The sequence below is a fragment of the Physella acuta genome, unplaced genomic scaffold (assembly GCF_028476545.2).
Source record: "Physella acuta isolate Inbredline_101_S28 unplaced genomic scaffold, ASM2847654v3 ptg000208l, whole genome shotgun sequence".
NCBI classification, from domain to species: domain Eukaryota; kingdom Metazoa; phylum Mollusca; class Gastropoda; family Physidae; genus Physella; species Physella acuta.
The window spans coordinates 32299-53884 of NW_026731727.1; the positions used below are offsets into that span (position 1 = coordinate 32299).

General features: G+C 37.4%; 2 protein-coding genes across 6 annotated transcripts in view; one reads left to right on the forward strand and one right to left on the reverse strand.

Moving 5' to 3' along the window:
* LOC131937341 (transcription factor ETV6) overlaps nt 1–6660 on the forward strand; it is a 38645-nt gene extending 31985 nt beyond the window's left edge. For all 4 annotated transcript variants that reach the window (XM_059294664.1, XM_059294667.1, XM_059294665.1 and 1 more), the window contains 3 exons: nt 258–444; nt 1410–1466; nt 3010–6660. In XM_059294664.1, coding sequence (XP_059150647.1) covers nt 258–444; nt 1410–1466; nt 3010–4096 — 1331 coding nt within the window. In that variant the 3' untranslated portion in view covers nt 4097–6660. The remainder of the gene's footprint in view (nt 1–257; nt 445–1409; nt 1467–3009) is intronic.
* Nucleotides 6661–6668: 8 nt separating this feature from the next.
* On the reverse strand, nt 6669–21425 carry LOC131937342 (splicing factor 3A subunit 2). Of its 2 annotated transcripts, none has more exons than XM_059294670.1 (9): nt 21329–21425; nt 12670–12815; nt 12425–12496; nt 12192–12238; nt 11891–12000; nt 11671–11720; nt 10243–10383; nt 8740–8808; nt 6669–7198 (listed from the first exon to the last, which is right to left on the reverse strand). In XM_059294670.1, the coding sequence occupies exons 2-9, from the start codon at nt 12793–12795 to the stop codon at nt 6779–6781; spliced, it is 1035 nt and encodes a 344-aa protein (XP_059150653.1). In that variant the 5' UTR covers nt 12796–12815; nt 21329–21425; the 3' UTR covers nt 6669–6778. The 2 variants fall into 2 exon arrangements, with proteins under 2 accessions (XP_059150653.1, XP_059150652.1); XM_059294669.1 differs by having other exon boundaries at nt 6670–7198; nt 12670–12818.
* Nucleotides 21426–21586: the final 161 nt, after the last annotated feature.

A 21586-nucleotide genomic window follows, 5' to 3' on the forward strand; every position in this document is an offset into this window, starting at 1 on the left:
TGACTGAATGTCTTCTCTCTGCCATATGTTGACTGAATGTCTTACATCTGCCATATGTTGACTGAATGTCTTCTGTCTGCCATATGTTGACTGAATGTCTTCTGTCTGCCATATGTTGACTGAATGTCTTCTGTCTGCCATATGTTGACTGAATGTCTTCTGTCTGCCATATGTTGACTGAATGTCTTCTGTCTGCCATATGTTGACTGAATGTCTTCTGTCTGCCATATGTTGACTGAATGTCTTACATCTGCCAGTCTGCCGTCTGCTGTGGGAGTTCATCTACCAGCTGCTGCAGGACGTCAAGTACTCGCAGTACGTCTGCTGGGAGTCTGAGCCAGAGATGACCTTTAGGATCAACAACCCCACTAGCCTGGCAGAGTTCTGGGGGCACCAGAAGAACAGGAACAACATGACATACGAGAAGCTTTCCAGGGCCTTAAGGTGAGCGGCCCCCTTTCTGGGTTAGGGCCCTTGTCTGGTCTGTAGCTAGAAAATGGAGATCATAGATTTTTAATAACTACTAGACTACCCGTTATCTAGTTAGATAACTGTGGGTTTCAGGGGGTCATCCATAAATGACATCACGTCTGCCAGCACTTATCATCCCAAAATAACCAGACCCCACATTCAAAAAGACGTTTTTTATATTTTAAAAACTCTACTAAACTCTACTTCACCTGCCCAGTGCCCCGCCATGTCTCAGACATGTTTGTATTTTTTTTAAAAAAACCATTCTGGCCGAGCATGGCTCTGACCACACTATCCCTTCATATGCTGAGAATATAGAAACAGTTGAAGTCTACTTCACCTGCCCTGTGCCCCGCGAGGTCCTGATAGTCAACCATATCGTTCACATATAGGCCTTAAGAAAAAATAATTGAAAACGTAAAAAAAAAAACCTTTTAACTATTACTAAAGACATTGTTCTAAACTTTTATAATTAATTTGGTTAATCTACCAATGAATATATCAATAAATTAATTAACGGCTTTAAATTATATACCACCCAAAATCCTATTTTACAGCTCTACACATAATGCAGATTCTCCCCAATAACAAATTTAAAAAAAAAAAAAAAATGAGTTCTCAAACGTCACTATTCAGTCAAAGTTAAGCCATTGTTCTAAAACTTTAAAATTAATGTGGTTAATTTACCTATGAATAAATCAATAAATTAATTAACGTCTTTAAATAAATGTGTGATTAACAGTCTGTCTGAAATAAAAAATTATTCTCTACCTATATACTATTTTACAGCCCCCCATATAGAGCAGTTTCCTTACAGTACCAAATCAGACAAACAAATAAATATTCAAACATGTAAACAAACTTGAGTTTTAGTAGTATATAGATTTGCTATTAATGTTGTTTTTGTTTTAACCTAAACCAACTTTGCTATGTTTAAGGTATTACTACAAAATGGAAATAATCAAAAAAGTTCCTGGCAAACGCTTGACGTACCAGTAAGTTTTGGCTTCAAATTCTTTACATCCCATTACTATTGCCGTATACCTTGTTTATTTATATTTTACTAGCCGTCCCGGCCAGGCCCTGCTCTGGCTTCTGTGAAAAACCTTTCTGTTAAAGACCATTACCTGTGTGTTTAGTAATCATCATAAACCCGGCATTGCTCACCCAAACCACGACCAACCAAAACCAAAACAACAAAACGCAAACATAACGCTAACACAATTACAAATACAAACGAAAACAAAAACCTAGCAACAAACCCAACCACAAACACCAATACCAAAAAAAAAAAAACAACGAAAAAGCAAACGAAAACAAACCAAATCCAAACGCAAAACCAACCAAAAACACAAATACAAACCCAAAAAAAAAACACAAACAAAAACGAAAAAAAGAAAGAACAAAAACGAACCAAATCAAAACGCAACCACTAACGCAAACCCACCTAAACACAAAGAAAACACTAACGCGAACATAAACGCCCGGGGCAGAATCGCCTGTTTTAGCTTAATAAACGACTATAGTACCCCAACTTATTCATAGTTTTTGCACTCACTTAAACGAACGCGCCTGTTTCAATTTAATGAACAATTATAATACTCCAAGCTTATCCGTAAAATACCTACAACATTTGCACTAGATCAATCCCCGCTAATTATGTAATTATTTTTTTCCCAACACCAAAACAAAGTAATTAAAAAGTAAATGAAGAGCCCAGTGCTAAAAGTACTTAAGTCACATTTTTGTGAAAATCAAACCAAGCATTGATCGTTATTCCTCTAGTTTAACTTTATCTTATAAACAAATAGTGATACTGAAGAATTTATTTAAGTTGCTCCTCCAAACAAACAAATAATATAAAAACGTAATGTTTCATAGTAAATTTTAATCTTTGAACTCATTTTTCTCAAAATGTTGTTTTTGTGACTTAAGTACTTTTAGCACTAAGGTCTTCAAATGCTTTTCAACTAATGCAATGGTTTTATAAAGGGAAGTAATTGTGTTTTGCCTAATTTATCAAAGGGAAGTAAGCGCTATAGGACTAAATAAAGACGTAATTAGAATTTTTGTAAAAGATGATATTTTTTTAAAACTTGTGTTTAATGAACATGCCGACAATTATTACTATAATTTGAAAAATGAAAATGATTTCCCAACACTTTTAATAGTAATTTTTTAACTCATAAATTTAGACAAATGCGCACGATAATTTTCTAACACTTACATCCATCGATAACCAGCGACAAACAAACATGCGTTACAGAATTGAGCTTTATATATTAGATTTACTTGGGTTGACTGCTCAAAACAAATGTATTGACCCGCTGTGCTATGACAACACCTGTAGAGGCACTACACACTTATCACACTATTCACACACAAACAAAACAATGTCAAATCTTACATTTACTATCATTCATCTGTTTGTTGGAAAGCCATCAGTTGCTTCTATGCTATTGGACAGTTGATTTCAGTATTAAAAATGTTTCCCCATTTTTTCAAATATTCCAACTCAAATTTCTTTACATCACCCAGGTTTCTACAACATCCAACCAAAATTCGTAAAGGTCAGCGCGGCGCTCGCCCCCACTCGAGCAGGTCAATGCTGCAGTCTGAGACGGATGGAGATGGAGACTCCCCACCCCCGGCTGACCCCAGCCTGAAGAGTACTGGGCACAACTGTAACGAGCGGGTCAGTCCGCAGACCAAACTTGAACCAGATTACGCTGTCAGACTTCAGGAGACCTCAAAATGTCTGGTGGAGCCTGCGCATTCAGCAGACTGGCCAGACAGGTCTTACATCAAACTTTCCCAGTCCCCAGTTGACCCCAGCGCTCTCAGCTGCTACCAGCACCAGCTGACCAGTGGGGATTTAGATACAGGCACGGGTCCTGTGCCCAAGTACCAAAGCCATTCAGACAATCAGATGCACCATACAACACCCACACCCTACTTGTCCAGTGGATATGTTGCTGAACAGAGAAACTGCCATAGCTCTGACAGTAAGCCAACTGACCAAGACAGCTATGAGAACAAGCTGACCTCTCTGCAGCGATCTGCGTCGCTTTCTCCATCTCTCCCCTCCGCCATTTCTCAAAGTGAGTTTCAGACAGAGTTTAAGTTTAGACCCAAACATCGCAATCATCGCTTTACACCTTACACTGACCCGTCACTGACCTCACCCACTGACCACAGAACTGGGAGCCCACCTTACTACTCACACTTTGACCACCTGGTTCCACAAGCCCACCACAATTCTTTCAAGTGTCGCCAAAGTTTTCAGGATGAGCCAGAAGATTTGTCGGTCAGGACCAGCCATCCAACAGTTCCCTCTGGCCATACAACAGTTCCATCTGGCCATCTAACAGTTCCCTCTGGCCATCCAATAGCTTTCCCTAAGAACCTAAATTTCTCTTCTCAATGTGAGGATGCCAGGAACATCACCACACAGTCAGGTACCCATGTTGTACCATATTGCTTTGTGGCAGCAAAAAGTGTTGATAATTCTACAGCAAAAAGTATCAATAATTGTACAGCACAAAGTGTTGAAAATTGTAAACAATCAGTTGAGGAAAACTTTACCACCAGTTTGAATGACCAAAGCATAAGGACAACAGCGTAGGTATGGTCACCTAAGTACCCAAGTTGTTTCAACATGCACTGCCTTTCTGTTGAGTTCAAACAAAATACAGCATACAAACAATATTGGTCGAAATTTTGGCTGTCAAATGCTATTGCATTGTGGTAAAAGTTTTGGACCAAACTTTGTGGTCTAATTTTTGGCCCAAACATTTTGGCCCTGATATCTGAACAAAGAAGCTTCTTGTGCCTTGCTGGGTAAAACCTTAGTTTAGCGTCGGAAATTATCAGTAATGTTTGTTGAGTTTCGGTAACTAGAGTTACGGTAAACCATGGTTTATTTGACCATTAAAATATAAATAAATTGAAAGTCGATTGTAGTAAATGAATGTTTTATTTTTTTAAGTTTAATCAACAAAAGGAAAAAAGAATAACTATAATATTAGATTTAAATTAGTAGATCTAAAAATAAAAAAACATATTAATATAAATAATGAAGTCAAATGTAATAATTTAATGTTTTTGGCTTGCAGCGGATTTGCGACCATTAATTAATTAGATCTAGATCTAGCTAGCTGCAAGGCCAAGTAAAAAAAAATCTAGTTATAACTAGTTATATGAAATGAGTAATAAAGCAGTATTTAACATGCAATTAAAATAAATCTATCCAAATTTTAAACGTTCTGTATTAAAAATAAAAGATGACGCCAAATAAAGTATGGTTTACAGTACTTCCTGTGGATACCGGAACTGTGTGACAGACTTTGCCATTGTTATTGTTTTTTACTGCTATATGATTCCGGAATAATAACAGACGCTAAACTAAGGTTTTACCCCTTGCTGTACTCACTAAACCTTCTCATTAGTTATCCAGGCTACAACCAATGCCAGAAAGATATTCAGCCACAGTGTGGAAGGGCTCAGCGAAAAAAGGGTTCAATAAACCTTTATAAATATAGACTCATATCCTGTTGACTTGGTTAAAGTTAAAATATAAATTCTCTCAACCAGGAGAAGGCTTGTGGTAAAAAAATGTGATTTATTCTATTGTAATGTTACAAAAATCTGATATGTTTTAGCAGAATTTTCAGTACACCTAACCATGATTTAAGTATGGTAAGTGTGTGAGACTGTTCAATGTCTATAATTGCCTCTTGTAAATAAAGACAAGAAAATAGATAAACACCCAAATTTTCTGGTCCAAACAGCTGACAATACCAGACAGTGAGGGAATATTGTTTGAACTGCAGACATTGTCTATTTTAACCCCTGAACTAGTGCTCAATATAGTGTGATAACTTTGTGTACATTTTGTTTGTTTAAAACCTGTGTACATTTAAACACATTTGTATGATGTGTAAACATTTTTACATCCTGTACATTTATTTTAAAAATGTGTGCAGCTTAAACATTTAAACAAATTTTGTGCAACTTGTACATTTAAATACATATTTATGTGTTGATTCAGTAATATGCTGTTGTTTATCATATCTTAAAATTATTTTATCCCTTGTTTTTTGTATGCATTTATTTTGTTTAAAACCGGTAAATAGGATAATTCTGTGATTAATTTAAAACAAGAGAATTGCTAATATGAAGCATTTTAAAATCAAAATACTAAATGCGTTGATAAAATGTGTGCCTGAATGTGTACAGACAACTTAAGACCAGACACATGGGTCATTTTATCAAAATTTTCATTTCTTCAAGACATGTTGGACTTTCCTGTGTTTATTACGTTAGCTGGCAGCATAGCTGTAATGTGCTAGCTGGCAGCATACCTGTAATGTGCTAGCTGGCAGCATACATGTAATGTGCTAGCTGGCAGCATAGCTGTAATGTGCTAGCTGGCAGCATACCTGTAATGTGCTAGCCTGCAGCATACCTGTAATGTGCTAGCTGGCAGCATACCTGTAATGTGCTAGCTGGCAGCATACCTGTAATGTGCTAGCTGGCAGCATACCTGTAATGTGCTAGCTGGCAGCATACCTGTAATGTGCTAGCTGGCAGCATACCTGTAATGTGCTAGCTGGCAGCATACCTGTAATGTGCTAGCTGGCAGCATACCTGTAATGTGCTAGTTGGCGGCATAAAATCCACTGTGGTTTAACCTGCCTGCTAACTGCCTTGTACTATTAAACCAATGCAGCTGTCAATGTATGACTTGATTTGGTTTCATGGGATACCTGTATTTTTATCAATACTGTGACAATTGAAGAGCCTTATTGTACTTAGCTGATATCAGTGTATATGTGTGTATAGATGGCCTTTTGACATTCCTAAAATAGACCACCATCAGCAGTGAGATATTAAAACAGTAACTCAATGCTACATAGGGAGGTGATCAATGGTGGGCCCAGCATCTCTAGTGTGTACATTTGGTTGTACACATGATTACAGTAGCTGGACTCACATGTTTGTTGTGTACACAGTTGTGAGTCGTACACAGTTGTGAGTCCAACTACTATATTCATGTGTACACCTATGTATGTGACTACAGTGTGTACACATTAGTGTCTAACCACCAGACTTGTACAAACTTTTACCATTTTGTGTACTTATGTCTCAAACTATTCAGATAACAGAAATAAATGATCCAATACTTGATTTCTTTAAAATTTATTCCATCCATGACAAACATGCCTGTCATGTACAACTCAAAACAAATATTGTGATGGGGACAAACTGAACAAAGTGAAATATGGTCTTTTGTAATGACAACAATCTACGATGGTGGTGGGGGTGGGGGAGGTGGGGCCACTGGTGCTGACATAGCTGTCATTGGTGGAGGGGGTGGAACAGGGGGTGGAGGAGGAGCCACTGACATTCCAAGAGGTGCAGGGGGTGGTCGTACAGGTGGAGGTGGGGCCATGCCAGGAGGAGCCATACCAGGTGGCATTGGAGGAGCTGGCAGGCCTGGGGGTGGGGGCATGCCCATTGGTGGCCCCGGGGGAGGGGGAAACCTGACGTTAAATGGTGGTGGCATCATTCCTCCAGTGGGTGGCATTGGGGGAGGGGGTAGGCGGGGTGGTGGGGGTGGACCACCACCCATCATTTGTGGAACAGACGACGCAGGCTGCAGTGGCTTCGGACTGGATGCCCTGGTGCCTTTAGGGTCAATTTTAAAGGCAAACTGTAGGAAGAACTGGGGGAAAAAGAAAGATGGTCAATTTTAAAGGCAAACTGTAGGAAGAACTGGGGAAAAAGAAAGATGGTCAATTTTAAAGGCAAACTGTAGGAAGAACTGGGGAAAAAAGATGGTCAATTTTAAAGGCAAACTGTAGGAAGAGGTGGGGAAAAAAGATGGTCAATTTTAAAGGCAAACTGTAGGAAGAACTGGGGAAAAAGATGGTCAATTTTAAAGGCAACCTGTAGGAAGAACTGGGGAAAAAGATGGTCAATTTTAAAGGCAAACTGTAGGAAGAGGTGGGGAAAAAAGATGGTCAATTTTAAAGGCAAACTGTAGGAAGAACTGGGGAAAAAGATGGTCAATTTTAAAGGCAACCTGTAGGAAGAACTGGGGAAAAAGATGGTCAATTTTAAAGGCAAACTGTAGGAAGAACTGGGGAAAAAAGATGGTCAATTTTAAAGGCAAACTGTAGGAAGAACTGGGGAAAAAGATGGTCAATTTTAAAGGCAAACTGTAGGAAGAACTGGGGAAAAAGATGTTCAATTTTAAAGGCAAACTGTAGGAAGAACTGGGGAAAAAGATGGTCAATTTTAAAGGCAAACTGTAGGAAGAACTGGGGAAAAAAGATGGTCAATTTTAAAGGCAAACTGTAGGAAGAACTGGGGAAGAAGAAAGATGGTCAATTTTAAAGGCAAACTGTAGGAAGAACTGGGGAAAAAGATGGTCAATTTTAAAGGCAAACTGTAGGAAGAACTGGGGAAAAAGATGGTCAATTTTAAAGGCAAACTGTAGGAAGGACTGGGGAAAAAGATGTTCAATTTTAAAGGCAAACTGTAGGAAGGACTGGGGAAAAAGATGTTCAATTTTAAAGGCAAACTGTAGGAAGAACTGGGGGAAAAAGATGTTCAATTTTAAAGGCAAACTGTAGGAAGAACTGGGGGAAAAAGATGTTCAATTTTAAAGGCAAACTGTAGGAAGAACTGGGGAAAAAGATGTTCAATTTTAAAGGCAAACTGTAGGAAGAACTGGGGAAAAAGAAAGATGTTCAATTTTAAAGGCAAACTGTAGGAAGAACTGGGGAAAAAGAAAGATGTTCAATTTTAAAGGCAAACTGTAGGAAGAACTGGGGGAAAAAGATGTTCAATTTTAAAGGCAAACTGTAGGAAGAACTGGGGAAAAAGAAAGATGTTCAATTTTAAAGGCAAACTGTAGGAAGAACTGGGGGGAAAAGATGTTCAATTTTAAAGGCAAGTAACAGAAAGACTTAAAGTTGTGCTGAGTGTAACACAGATTGTGTACAATGATGGAATCAATCATCCCAAAACTAACATCAGACAGCACAGATTGTGTAGCATCAAACATCCCAAAACTAACATCAGACAGCACAGATTGTGTAGCATCAAACATCCTAAAACTAACATCAGACAGCACAGTTGTGTAGAATGATGTAATCAAACATCCCAAAACTAACATCAGACAGCACAGATTGTGTAGAATAAAACATCCCAAGACAGCCAGAACTAACACAACCAATGTAACAACAACAGCTGGCCTACCTGTTTGGTTTCTCTGTTCCAGTGTGTCCACAACTTCCTTGGGTCTTTGTCTACCTCCCTGCTGGGTACCTGCAAGTAGACATGACCAGCTAGATAAGACAGATGACCAGCTAGATAAGACAGACAGATGACCAGCTAGATAAGACAGACAGATGACCACCTAGATAAGACAGATGACCAGCTAGATAAGACAGATGACCAGCTAGATAAGACAGACAGATGACCAGCTAGATAAGACAGACAGATGACCAGCTAGATAAGACAGACAGATGACCAGCTAGATAAGACAGACAGATGACCAGCTAGATAAGACAGACAGATGACCAGCTAGATAAGACAGACAGATGACCAGCTAGATAAGACAGACAGATGACCAGCTAGATAAGACAGACAGATGACCAGCTAGATAAGACAGACAGATGACCACCTAGATAAGACAGATGACCAGCTAGATAAGACAGATGACCAGCTAGATAAGACAGACAGATGACCAGCTAGATAAGACAGACAGATGACCAGCTAGATAAGACAGACAGATGACCAGCTAGATAAGACAGATGACCAGCTAGATAAGACAGACAGATGACCAGCTAGATAAGACAGACAGATGACCAGCTAGATAAGACAGACAGATGACCAGCTAGATAAGACAGACAGATGACCAGCTAGATAAGACAGACAGATGACCAGCTAGATAAGACAGACAGATGACCAGCTAGATAAGACAGACAGATGACCAGCTAGATAAGACAGACAGATGACCAGCTAGATAAGACAGATGACCAGATAGATAAGACAGACAGATGACCAGCTAGATAAGACAGATGACCAGCTAGATAAGACAGATGACCAGCTAGATAAGACAGATGACCAGCTAGATAAGACAGACAGATGACCAGCTAGATAAGACAGACAGATGACCAGCTAGATAAGACAGATGACCAGCTAGATAAGACAGATGACCAGCTAGATAAGACAGACAGATGACCAGATAGATAAGACAGACAGATGACCAGCTAGATAAGACAGATAGATGATCAGCTAGATAAGACAGACAGATGACCAGCTAGATAAGACAGATGACCAGCTAGATAAGACAGATGACCAGCTAGATAAGACAGATGACCAGCTAGATAAGACAGACAGATGACCAGCTAGATAAGACAGATGACCAGCTAGATAAGACAGACAGATGACCAGCTAGATAAGACAGATGACCAGCTAGATAAGACAGACAGATGACCAGCTAGATAAGACAGATGACCAGCTAGATAAGACAGACAAATGACCAGCTAGATAAGACAGACAGATGACCAGCTAGATAAGACAGACAGATGACCAGCTAGATAAGACAGATGACCAGCTAGATAAGACAGATGACCAGCTAGATAAGACAGACAGATGACCAGCTAGATAAGACAGATGACCAGCTAGATAAGACAGATGACCAGCTAGATAAGACAGATGACCAGCTAGATAAGACAGACAGCAGAAGTGTTCTACCTTAAATGCTATGGTCTCATAAGGTTCAGCAGCAAACAGAAGGTACTGCCACTTCCTGTCCGGGGGTTCAATACGCTGCTCATACGCTGCCATGAAACGATACCTGGGTTGGATGGACTCGACTATTTCAGGGTAATCAATCTGTGGAGGCAACAATTGGTTTGTATTTGTATACAACATGACTGGGTGAAAACATGAGTGGGTGTATACAACTTGACTGGGTGTATACAACATGACTGGGTGTATACAACATGACTAGGTGTATACATCACATCATGACTGGATGTATACAACATGACTGGGTGTATACATCACATCATGACTGGATGTATACAACATGACTGGGTGTATACATCACAACATGACTGGGTGTATACATCACAACATGACTGGGTGTATACAACATGACTGGGTGTATACAACTTGACTGGGTGTATACAATATGACTGGGTGTATACAACATGACTGGGTGTATACATCACATCATGACTGGGTGTATACAACTTGACTGGGTGTATACAACTTGACTGGGTGTATACAACCTGACTGGGTGTATACATCACATCATGACTGGGTGTATACAACTTGACTGGGTGTATACAACTTGACTGGGTGTATACAACTTGACTGGGTGTATACAACATGACTGGGTGTATACATCACATCATGACTGGGTGTATACAACTTGACTGGGTGTATACAACTTGACTGGGTGTATACAACTTGACTGGGTGTATACAACTTGACTGGGTGTATACAACATGACTGGGTGTATACATCACATCATGACTGGGTGTATACAACTTGACTGGGTGTATACAACATGACTGGGTGTATACATCACAACATGACTGGGTATATACATCACAACATGACTGGGTGTATACATCACAACATGATTGGGTGTATACATCACATCACAACATGACTGGGTGTATACATCACAACATGACTGGGTGTATACATCACAACATGACTGGGTGTATACATCACAACATGACTGGGTATATACATCACAACATGACTGGGTTTATACAGCACAACATTATTGGGTTTATACATCACAACATGACTGGGTGTATACATCACAACATGACTGGGTGTATACATCACAACATGATTGGGGTACACCATATCAATCACATCACTTGTGTGTTAACTGTACAAAACTGCACCATTCTCCTACAAACAATCTTGTCAGACATGTGAATGTAGCTTGACTGTGTGTAAGACAACAGAGAACTAAACAATCTATTTTGTCAGACATGTGAATGTAGCTTGACTGTGTGTCAGCAGAGAACTAAACAATCTATCTTGTCAGACCATGTGAATGTAGCTTGACTGTGTAAGCCAACAGAGAACTAAACAATCTATCTTGTCAGACATGTGAATATAGCTTAACTGTGTGTAAGCCAACAGAGAACTAACCTGAAACAACAGTGACTGTTGCATGGACTCCTGGTCTCTCTGTTTGGTCACTGAAATGTACAACAATAACAACATTTGTACTAATGTATCTCATTCAATTGTTATTCAAATTACATGTTCTAAAAATGTTCTTAGCTGAATTAGATAAGGCAAGAAAATCAAATGAAAACGACTATAACTTGAAAACGTGATGAGCTGTTGACAAAACTAGCTATTCTACCTTTATAACCAGGCCTTCCAATTTTGACAAAACGCCTGATATCAACCTTAGGTCTCTCAGGGGCCGGCTGGGCGGGCGCATCTTTAGCCTCTTTGGCTGCACGACGGGCCCTGTAAACAGAGACAGGCTATAGCAAGGGAGACAACAACTGACCACTGTCACATCAATCTATTAGAACACCACAAGATCATTCTTATACCTGAAGTAGGCCTTTCTCATGTCAAATAACACATTTTTAACTTATTCAGGGGCAGCTTAGAGAAAAAAATGAGAATAAAATCAGGTAAAAAAAATCACTTACAAGTTACTCTGATGTTTCTTTCCTTGGGTGTGTGCGAGATAGCTGCCCTAAATATGACAAGCGCAACAATCAGACATTGAACATTATATATGGCAAGATAGCTGCCCAAAATATAAGTGATACAACAGTCAGACATTAAACATTATATGTATGGCAAGGTAGACACCCTAAATATAAATAATTAAAAATTTATAGAAGAGATTTCAGGGCTAGGTTTGAACGGTAAAACTGACCTCATTGTTGTGAAGGGTCAAACATAACTTGCATTCATAGGAGCCCAAATGATTTTTCATAAAGTATGGATCCTGAAAAATATAAACATAATTTCTCATAACTGTGAAAATACTAATATAATTTAAAACTACACATTTAAGAGCTACACAGACTTTAAGAAATATGTTAAAACTTATGTTCATGTGACTGCATGCATTAACATCAATCATCAGATAAGTGAGAAAAACCAAGGGATTACTCCCACCTTATTCAAATCAATAGTTTCCAAAGCCAACTGCCGGAGTCTCTCCCTTCTATCCCTATTGCTCTCTGAGGCTGAGGCCACACCTCCAGTGCCTGTCTTACCCCCAGCTCTGTGCTGGAAATCCATCTTGTCTATTCAGTCCCTTGCTACTGAAAGTTGAAGAGATTTGCAAAATAATTATAACCTGTTAGATGTTGTTAAATCTCCAAATAATCTATAATAATAGTTTTGTATAGTGTATTATCAAACTAACCAATATATTCTTATGCATCCATATTCAACCAAACATTTACATGTAGCTCATGCCCGATCTATTCTGGAAAGGTTTATTTAACTGGCTGTTTGTAATGAAAGGGTGGTGAAAAAGGCAAAGACATGCAAAAAGAAAAGCAGTGATGAAAATTAAGTAACAATACATTATATAATAACACCTAAGATCAATTATGTTCTGTAAAAGTTCCGTTAAATTTAGGGATAAAGTGTAGTGTTAAGAGACTAGCGAGTATATTTGTTTATTTGTTTTAAAGTGACTGAAATAGCTTAGCATAGTGAAAGCATTGAAACTCCTCTGCCTATCTCAACAAAATGAAGCTCCAACGTTCCTCCAACCTGCACTGGGTCTACATCTCCACCAACCTTCTATGGGAAACTCAAGTCTATTCACTTTCAAGGCCAATACACTCTATAAAACTAGTTCAGGAGTATATATATATATATATATATATATATATATATATATATATACTAGCCATCCCACTCTGTTAAGGGCCATTACCTGTGTGTTTAGTAATCATCATATACCCAGCATTGCCCACCCTAACCACAACCAACCAAAACCAAAAAAAACCCAAAGATAACCGAACACAATTACAAATACAAACGAAAACAAAAACCTAACAACAAACCCAACCATAAACACAAATCCAAAGAAAAAACAAACTATAACAAACCAAAGCCAAACGCAAACTGTTTTTGTTTTTTTTTTAATTTTTATTTATATATTTAGGCCTAGTTACCGAAAATATTAAAAACATCAAATAGGTACATCCAATCTTTAGTAAAGTCCGAAAAAAAAACAGACAGACAGGATTTTATAACCATATTAATTGTAACTACGCCATGCATGATTTTTAAATTAATTAATTAATGATTAATGGGCCTCTCGAATACCTTCTTGCTAGCGTCCATTCAATTGTTTAAAAACAGGTACAAATATTAGCTAGGCCAATGCAAAAATTTAATTTCAGTAAAACAATATAATAGTTACATATTTGGATAGGGGCTGTCAATCTGATTACAGATCAGTTTGAATTTTCAAAATCTGACCATAAACAAAAAAGTTATGAATTTTTTAGTCATTAAAAAACAGCAGTTTTTTCAGACAACCGGGGTAGACCCTGAAAGAGGAAAAATACTGGGAGGGTATGGACCAAATTTTTAAGCGTTTTTCACTAAAAGTGGTATAATTAGTATAAAAGCCAGAATACTTTATCAATTGATGTAATTTTAAAACATTTTATAGATTTTTGTATGCTGAATCCAATGATGCTATTTTAAAAAGTGTCCTTCGATTACTCAACCTACTAATCTCATAGATTATGTAATACCCCCCTTTAAATTTTTTTTTAAACATCTAATAATCAACGTGATAAGAAGTCATTCTTTAAATGTAACGCTGTTTTAATCTAAAATATGACATTTGTATATGCTCAAGCTAATGGTAGATTTGAAATGGTCCAACATTGTTACATAACTATCAAATGTTAAGGTTATGTAATCCCACCCTTTGCTCAAAATATACCATGAATTTGTTTTAAAATCACTTTTGTTCATTGTCAGTTAACTTCAAGTTAATAGCCTACTAGAAGAAAATATAACTAATCAAGTTTTTCAATACAAAGAGAAGAATGCTATAGTAAATTTGTGATTAGGTAACTTCTTAAAAGATGTTATGTAATCTATGTGCAATACTATAGGCCTACTCTGTTCCAAAAATAAAGGCCTATCTCATTATAATTACATTTCTTGTTATTTTAAATATCTTAATCCTTTTTGCTCTAGAATTAGTCTAGTTACAAATGTGTTTGATCAGAATCAGAGTGTGCTTTATGGTAATTACGTAATATTATTACCCATATTAAAGTTAATCATTTTTACAATGTCAATAAAATAAACTTTGGAGGAAAATATTTTTTTTTTAAACTTGCACAAGGTATAGATCTAGTTATAGATACATAACATAAATTTATATTTATGCCCAATGTTTATGCTAGTAGTAAGTATGTTTATGTATTTTGTAAGCCTACCAGTAGCCCTTTTACAATTAAAAACTTTCTTAAGAAAAAAGCATGTGTTTGCGTGCTTGACTGTGTAGATCTAGTAGATTCTAGAAATTGTGTAAGATCACAGTGTTTGGCTATACACAGACACGTGTACCACCACCAGCTTTTGACATGTGGGTAACCAGGTCTTCTGACCAACGAATTTTATTGCCCTATTACGTAAACACGACCGCTGGATAGGCTAGTCGGCCAACCCGATGAACGTGTCAGATGAATATTATGTAATCTCAGAGACAAAAGTCTGGCAAGATTTCCTGATCTATGCCCGAGGGTTAGTAACATCAACTCCACAAAGTGAAGGGGGAGGGAGGTGGGGTATGAAACCACCGTGTACCGTACGGGTGTTATACAACATCAAAAGCGATGCTCGTCGGCTTGTCGCATCACGGACTAGTGGGGGCGGGGTGAGGCTATGGGTGTTACATACGGTGTAGCATGGTCAGTGGCTACCCCCATCCACCCACCCCATTTTGGTCGATTTGGCAAGCTAGTGGTATTAAAATTTGTAGAAAAGAGCCCCAGATATAATTTAATTTATTTTTAAAGCCATTTTTACGAAAATGTAATGTACACAATAATGAAACGTTACACGAATCACATCACAGCATTGTTTGATCGGGCCGAAGATATTCGGATTAATTTCTAAAGAAGATTAATTTTGACGATTAGTCTTCAGCCGTAAATACTAACAAAACTTTTGTTTGACGTTTCAATGGGTTAAGACAAAGTTATACAACATGTCTGTGTGCTTATAAATATAAAGTAGCCGTCGAGTCAAACACGGGAACACATGTATCTATCTTTAGACATTGTTTATAGTCTCATCCAATCGGATCAAGCGCCTAGCGTCACGTGACCACACACTCGGCTGTGCCACACGATGTGTAGCTAGGCCAATGCCGCTGCCGAGAAAATCGGACAAATCGGCTTTTCCCTACCCCCTGCATGTTTAACTCCGTTTTTTGCATGATTTTATTGTGTTTATATTAACATGTTATACATCATTCTGTTCGTAATTGAATAACCTTTTTAACTGTATAAGTTTGATTTCTTTATTATTTCAGACGTTGAAGAAATCGCCGATTTAATCGCATTTTTTACCCCCCGCGGCGACGTGCCGATTAGGGGGGAGGCTTTTTCACCTTTTTAAAAGAGGGGTGTTACTTAGAGTCTATAGACTCTTTGAGTTTTCGTACTACAACAGTGAAACTTGGTAGAAGAATAGATTAAATGTTCACGTATAACGCTCAAGGTTCTTGGGGAAAATATGTTAAATACTTTTGGAGATATCGAACGGCAAAGTTGAATTAAGTTATTTGGGCTATTAATGAACTGATTTTTAATTTGAACCTTGAGCTGTATTCCTGAAATCTCGACGTTTATTAATATGTATGATATGTCATATTAGGCCCTATAATAAGGACGTCTATAGACTTTGAAGTGGACCGAAAATCAAAACATGACGCGCCGACCGCTGTCCGACTGAACCGCTCGGCTGTGCTTCGAATCGCTGTGTTTTAAATATGACGCGCTACAATTTTTTTTATAGACGTATCGAGTTTACGTACTACAACAATCAAATTTGGCAGACGAACAGATTAAATGTAGACGTACAACGCTCAAGGTTCGTGATCAAAATAAGTTAAATACTTCGGGAGATATCGGACCGCAAAGTTGAACTAAGTTTCCCGGTCTATTATTTGACCTATTTTACATTTGAACCTTGAGCTGTATTCCTGAAATTCCGCCGATTATTTTAATGTATGACATGTATTATAACACCTCATAATAAAGCCGTCCATACATTTTAAGACAGAACGAAAATAAAAATTAACGCGTCGGCCGCCGTCCGACTGAATCGTGATCTACACATCGTGTAGCACAGCCGAGTGTGTGGTCACGTGACGCTAGGCGGTTGATCCGATTGGATGAGACTATAAACAATTTCTAAATATAGATACGTGTGTTCCCGTATTTGACTCGTCGGGTATTGCTATTTTATATTTAAGTAGACAGGCATGTTTCATAACTTTGTTTCATAACCACTGAAACGGCAAACAAAAAAGTCGTAATAGTATTTACTAATCGTCAAAATTAATCTTCTTTAGAAATTAATCCGGATAGCTGCGACCCGACCAAACAATGCTGACGTGATTCGCGTGCCGTAACGTTTCATTATTGTGTACATTACTTTTTTCGTAAAAATAGCTTTAAAAAATAAATTAAATTTTACCCTGGGCTCTTTTTTTTCGGTTGACTAAAAAATGTTAAAACCCTTAACAACGTGGAGGTTACTAGCTTGCCAAATCGACCAAAATGGGATGGGGTGGGTATGGGGAGTCACTGACCATCCTACACGGTATGTAACTATTGTAACACCGTATGTAACATCCATAGCCTCACCCCGCCCCCACTACTCCGTGACGCGACAAGCCGAGGGTCGGCGCCTTTGATGTTGTATAACACCCGTACGGTACCCGAGCGGCTCGCGGTGGTTTCATACCCCACCTCCCTCCCCCTTCACTTTGTGGCGTTGATGTTACTAACCCTCGGGCATAGATCAGGAAATCTTGCCAGACTTTTGTCTCTAAAATTACATAATATTCGTCTGACACGTTCATCGGGTTGGCCGACTAGCCTATCTTGCCTCGTGTTTACGTAATACGGCAATAAAATTCGTTGGTCAGAAAACCTGGTTAACCACGTCTGATTTCACTAAATCTAGGCACATGCTGATGGTGATAAACGCCTCCTGAAACTTAAAAAATGCCTAGCATCTACTACACACAGTCAAGCACTCAAACACGTGCTTTTTCCCCCAATGTAATAGGCCTATGGTAGGCCTACAAAATACACAAGCTTACTACTAGCATAAACATTGAGCATATAAAAATCTATGTTATAGACCTATAACTTACACTACCTTGTACAAGCTAAAAAAAAACCATTTTCCTCCAATGTTTATGTTATTAAAATTGTAAAAATGAGCAATTTTTTGTGTTTAAAAATATTACAAAATTGTCATAAAGCACACTGATTCTGATAAGACACATTTGTAACTAGGCTAATTCTATAGAAGAAAGTTGTATCAAAGGTATGACATTTAAAGTAACAAGAAATATAAATATAATAACATATGCCTATAATTTTGGAATAGAGTAGGCCTGTACGATTGCACATAGATTACATAACATATTTTAAAAAGTTACATCATCACAAATATACTATTGTTATAACATCCTTCTCTTTGTATTAAAACTGTATTAGTTATCTTTTCTTTAAGTAGGCTATTCACTTAAGTTAACTGACAATGAGCAAAAGAGATTTTAAAATAAATACATGGTAAATTATGAGCAAAAGGTGCGAATTACATAACCTGACCTTTATAGTTTTGTAATAATGATCGACCATTTTAAATATCACCATTAGCTTCAGCATATACAAATGTCATATTATGGTTTAAAACAGTGTTTAATTTAAAGAATGTCTTCTTATCACACGGATTATCAGATGTTGTAAAAAAAAAATTGAAGGGGGGTATTACATAATTCATGAAATAAGTCTGTTATGTAATCAAAAGACACTTTTTAAAATAGCATCATTGGATTCGGCATACAAAAATCTACAAAATATCATAAAATGACATCAATTGATGAAGTCTGCTTACTTTTATACCACTTTTAGTGAAAAACTCTTAAAAATTTGGTCCATACCCTCCCAGTATTTTTCCTCTTTCAGGGTCTATCCCAGTTGTCTGAAAAAACTGCTGTTTTTTAATGACAAAAAAATTCATAACTTTTTTGTTTATGGTCAGATTTTGAAAATTCAAACTGATTTGTAATCAGATTGACAGCCCCTATCCAAATATGTAACTATTATATTGTTTTACTGAAATTAAATTTTTGCATTGGCCTAGCTACGATGTGTAGATCACCAATCAGTCGGACGGCGGCCGACGCGTTAATTTTTATTTTCGTTCGCTTTTAAAATGTATGGACGGCTTTATTACGAGGTGCTATATTACATGTCATACATTTAAATAAACGGCGGGATTTCGGGAATACAGCTCAGGGTTCAAATGTAAAATATGTCCAATAATAGACCAGGAAACTTGGTTCAACTTTGCGGTCCAATATCTCCAAAAGTATTTAACTTATTTTGACCACGAACCCTGAGCGTTATACGTCTACATTTAATGTATTCGTCTGCCAAATTTAACTGTTGTAGTACGTAAACTCGATACGTGTATACAAATTTTGTAACGCGTCATCAGGTTAAAAACGGCGATTCGAAGCACTGCAGGGCGGTTCAGTCAGACAGCGGTCGGCGCGTCGTGTTTATATTTTCGGTCCACTTCAAAGTCTATAGACGTCCTTATTATAGGGCCTTATAGGACATATCATACATATTAATAAACGTCGAGATTTCAGGAATACAGCTCAGGGTTCAAATAAAAAATCGGTCCATAAATAGCTCAAATAACTTAGTTTAACTTTGCGGTCTGATATCTCCGAAAGTATTTAACATATTTTAACCAAGAACCCTGAGCGTTATACGTGTACATTTAATCTATTCTTCTACCAAGTTTCACAGTTGTAGTACAAAAACTCACAGAGTCTATAGACTCCAAGTAACACCCCCCTTTTAAAAAGGTGAAAAAGCCTCCCCCCTAATCGGCACGTCGCCGCGGAGGGTAAAAAATGCGATTTAATCGGCGATTTCTTCAACGTCTGAAACAATAGAGAAATCAAACTAATACAGTTAAAAAGGTAATTCAATTACGAACAGAATGATGTATAACATGTTAATATAAACACAATAAAAGCATGTAAAAAACAGAGTTAAACATGCAGGGGGTAGGGAAAAGCCGATTTGTCCGATTTTATCGGCAGCGGCATTGGCCTAGCTACAAATATGAAACAAGGAAACGATAGATTACCCATTTTTGTATTTTTCTAAACATAAATCCTCCTCAAAATGTGAAAAAATTATTAAAACTTAAGGAGTCACCTGTTTTTCACATTACTAGTCGCGGGCGATTTTACGTAGGCCGTAGTAGGTAGGCCGTTCGAATTCACAGCTTCCGGGTTTGTTGTTTTGAAGCCATCTCACGGCTCATGCGCTTACCAAAAATGGCGACCAGTTTCGCTTTCACTAATGGGTAGAGGGATAAAACTAATGATTACGAAGCCATCGTTAATTTTAGACATCGGAACTATCCGTTTCTATTTAAGTCTGTTGTTTAAGAATTGTCGGATCTACTTTTGGCCTAATTTCTTTGTTTGTATTTAACGAGGCCGTCGAGAGAAAGTCACGCTTATTTAGCTTGCGTTTCAAGTCGAATTAACTAAAGCAGGTGCGCTCGACAATAACTTTTTTATTTTTTACAATTTTTATAACATCTTTACTATCAAATAAAAATTGAATTGTTTAATGAAATTAGGGTGAAAACAATACATTTGAGGGTGTAAGTGATCACCCCTCAATAATGCCATTTTATTATATTCTTGTTTGGTGAAAACGAGGCGCGGGAAAATGTGTGCCGCGCAAGAATCCAATCATTTGGCTAGATTTATGACTGTTTTTTATGTCATACCTAAAAATAGAATGTTTACGCTTTCTTCGTTGATGATCGTTTTTATTATTTTTTAAATTGAAAGTATGAATTATTAGTTAGATTGCGGATTTTGTAACTTGGTATACTTACCTTTTATCAATTTAAAAAACATAGCATGCTAATTGTGAACAAATATAGTCATAAAACACAGAAATATAAAGTTATAATTGCGATGTGCCACACCCGGGCCACACCCCCTCAAGAAAGCATGTGTTTATTAAGCTGTTTATCTCACTTTACAACAGTAATTAAAATTAATTTTCAAATTTTTATCACTTATTGGGTAAGATTAAGCACATGTTTACCAAAAATAAAAATAAAACAAAAGCAAATTCTGTTTTAATGAAGGTCACGGGTGAAGTTTTTTTTTCCTTCTGTCACGTTCAGTGGAGGGTGCCACAGGCTGACCTGACTTTGGAATTTTTTTCAGTAATAATGACTTTGCACAGAAAGTTAAAATATGCTAAATTAGCTTAGTTTACTAGTGTTCTAGCTATTATTGATACATTTTTAATAAAAAAATCATTCTGTAATTCTCATCAAACAGCCTACCGTAGTAGGCCTACCCACAAAACGATAGATTACTGATTACCCATAGATCTACTGTGTTTAGCCTAATTTGTATATTTCTAAAAGTCTAAAAGATAATGTAGGGTTCCTCATTCCCCTATTAATAATAAAAGAAACATCGTAGACTTACAAATTTATTGTATTATAGTTTTTTTTACACTTTTAGATCTAATACTTGTTACGAAAATGCGATCATGGAGGTCGCCATATTGTTAGGCTAACTAAACACTTCCGCTCTCTCGGCATATTTTTTTTTTTTTTTAAATATTGGGCTAGATCTAATTTTAGGTCTAAATGTCTAGGGTCCTTTAATGTAACCCGAATAAATTTTATAAGCCAGTTTCGATCTTCAAATTGGTTTTAAAATAATAGATATATTAATCTGTCT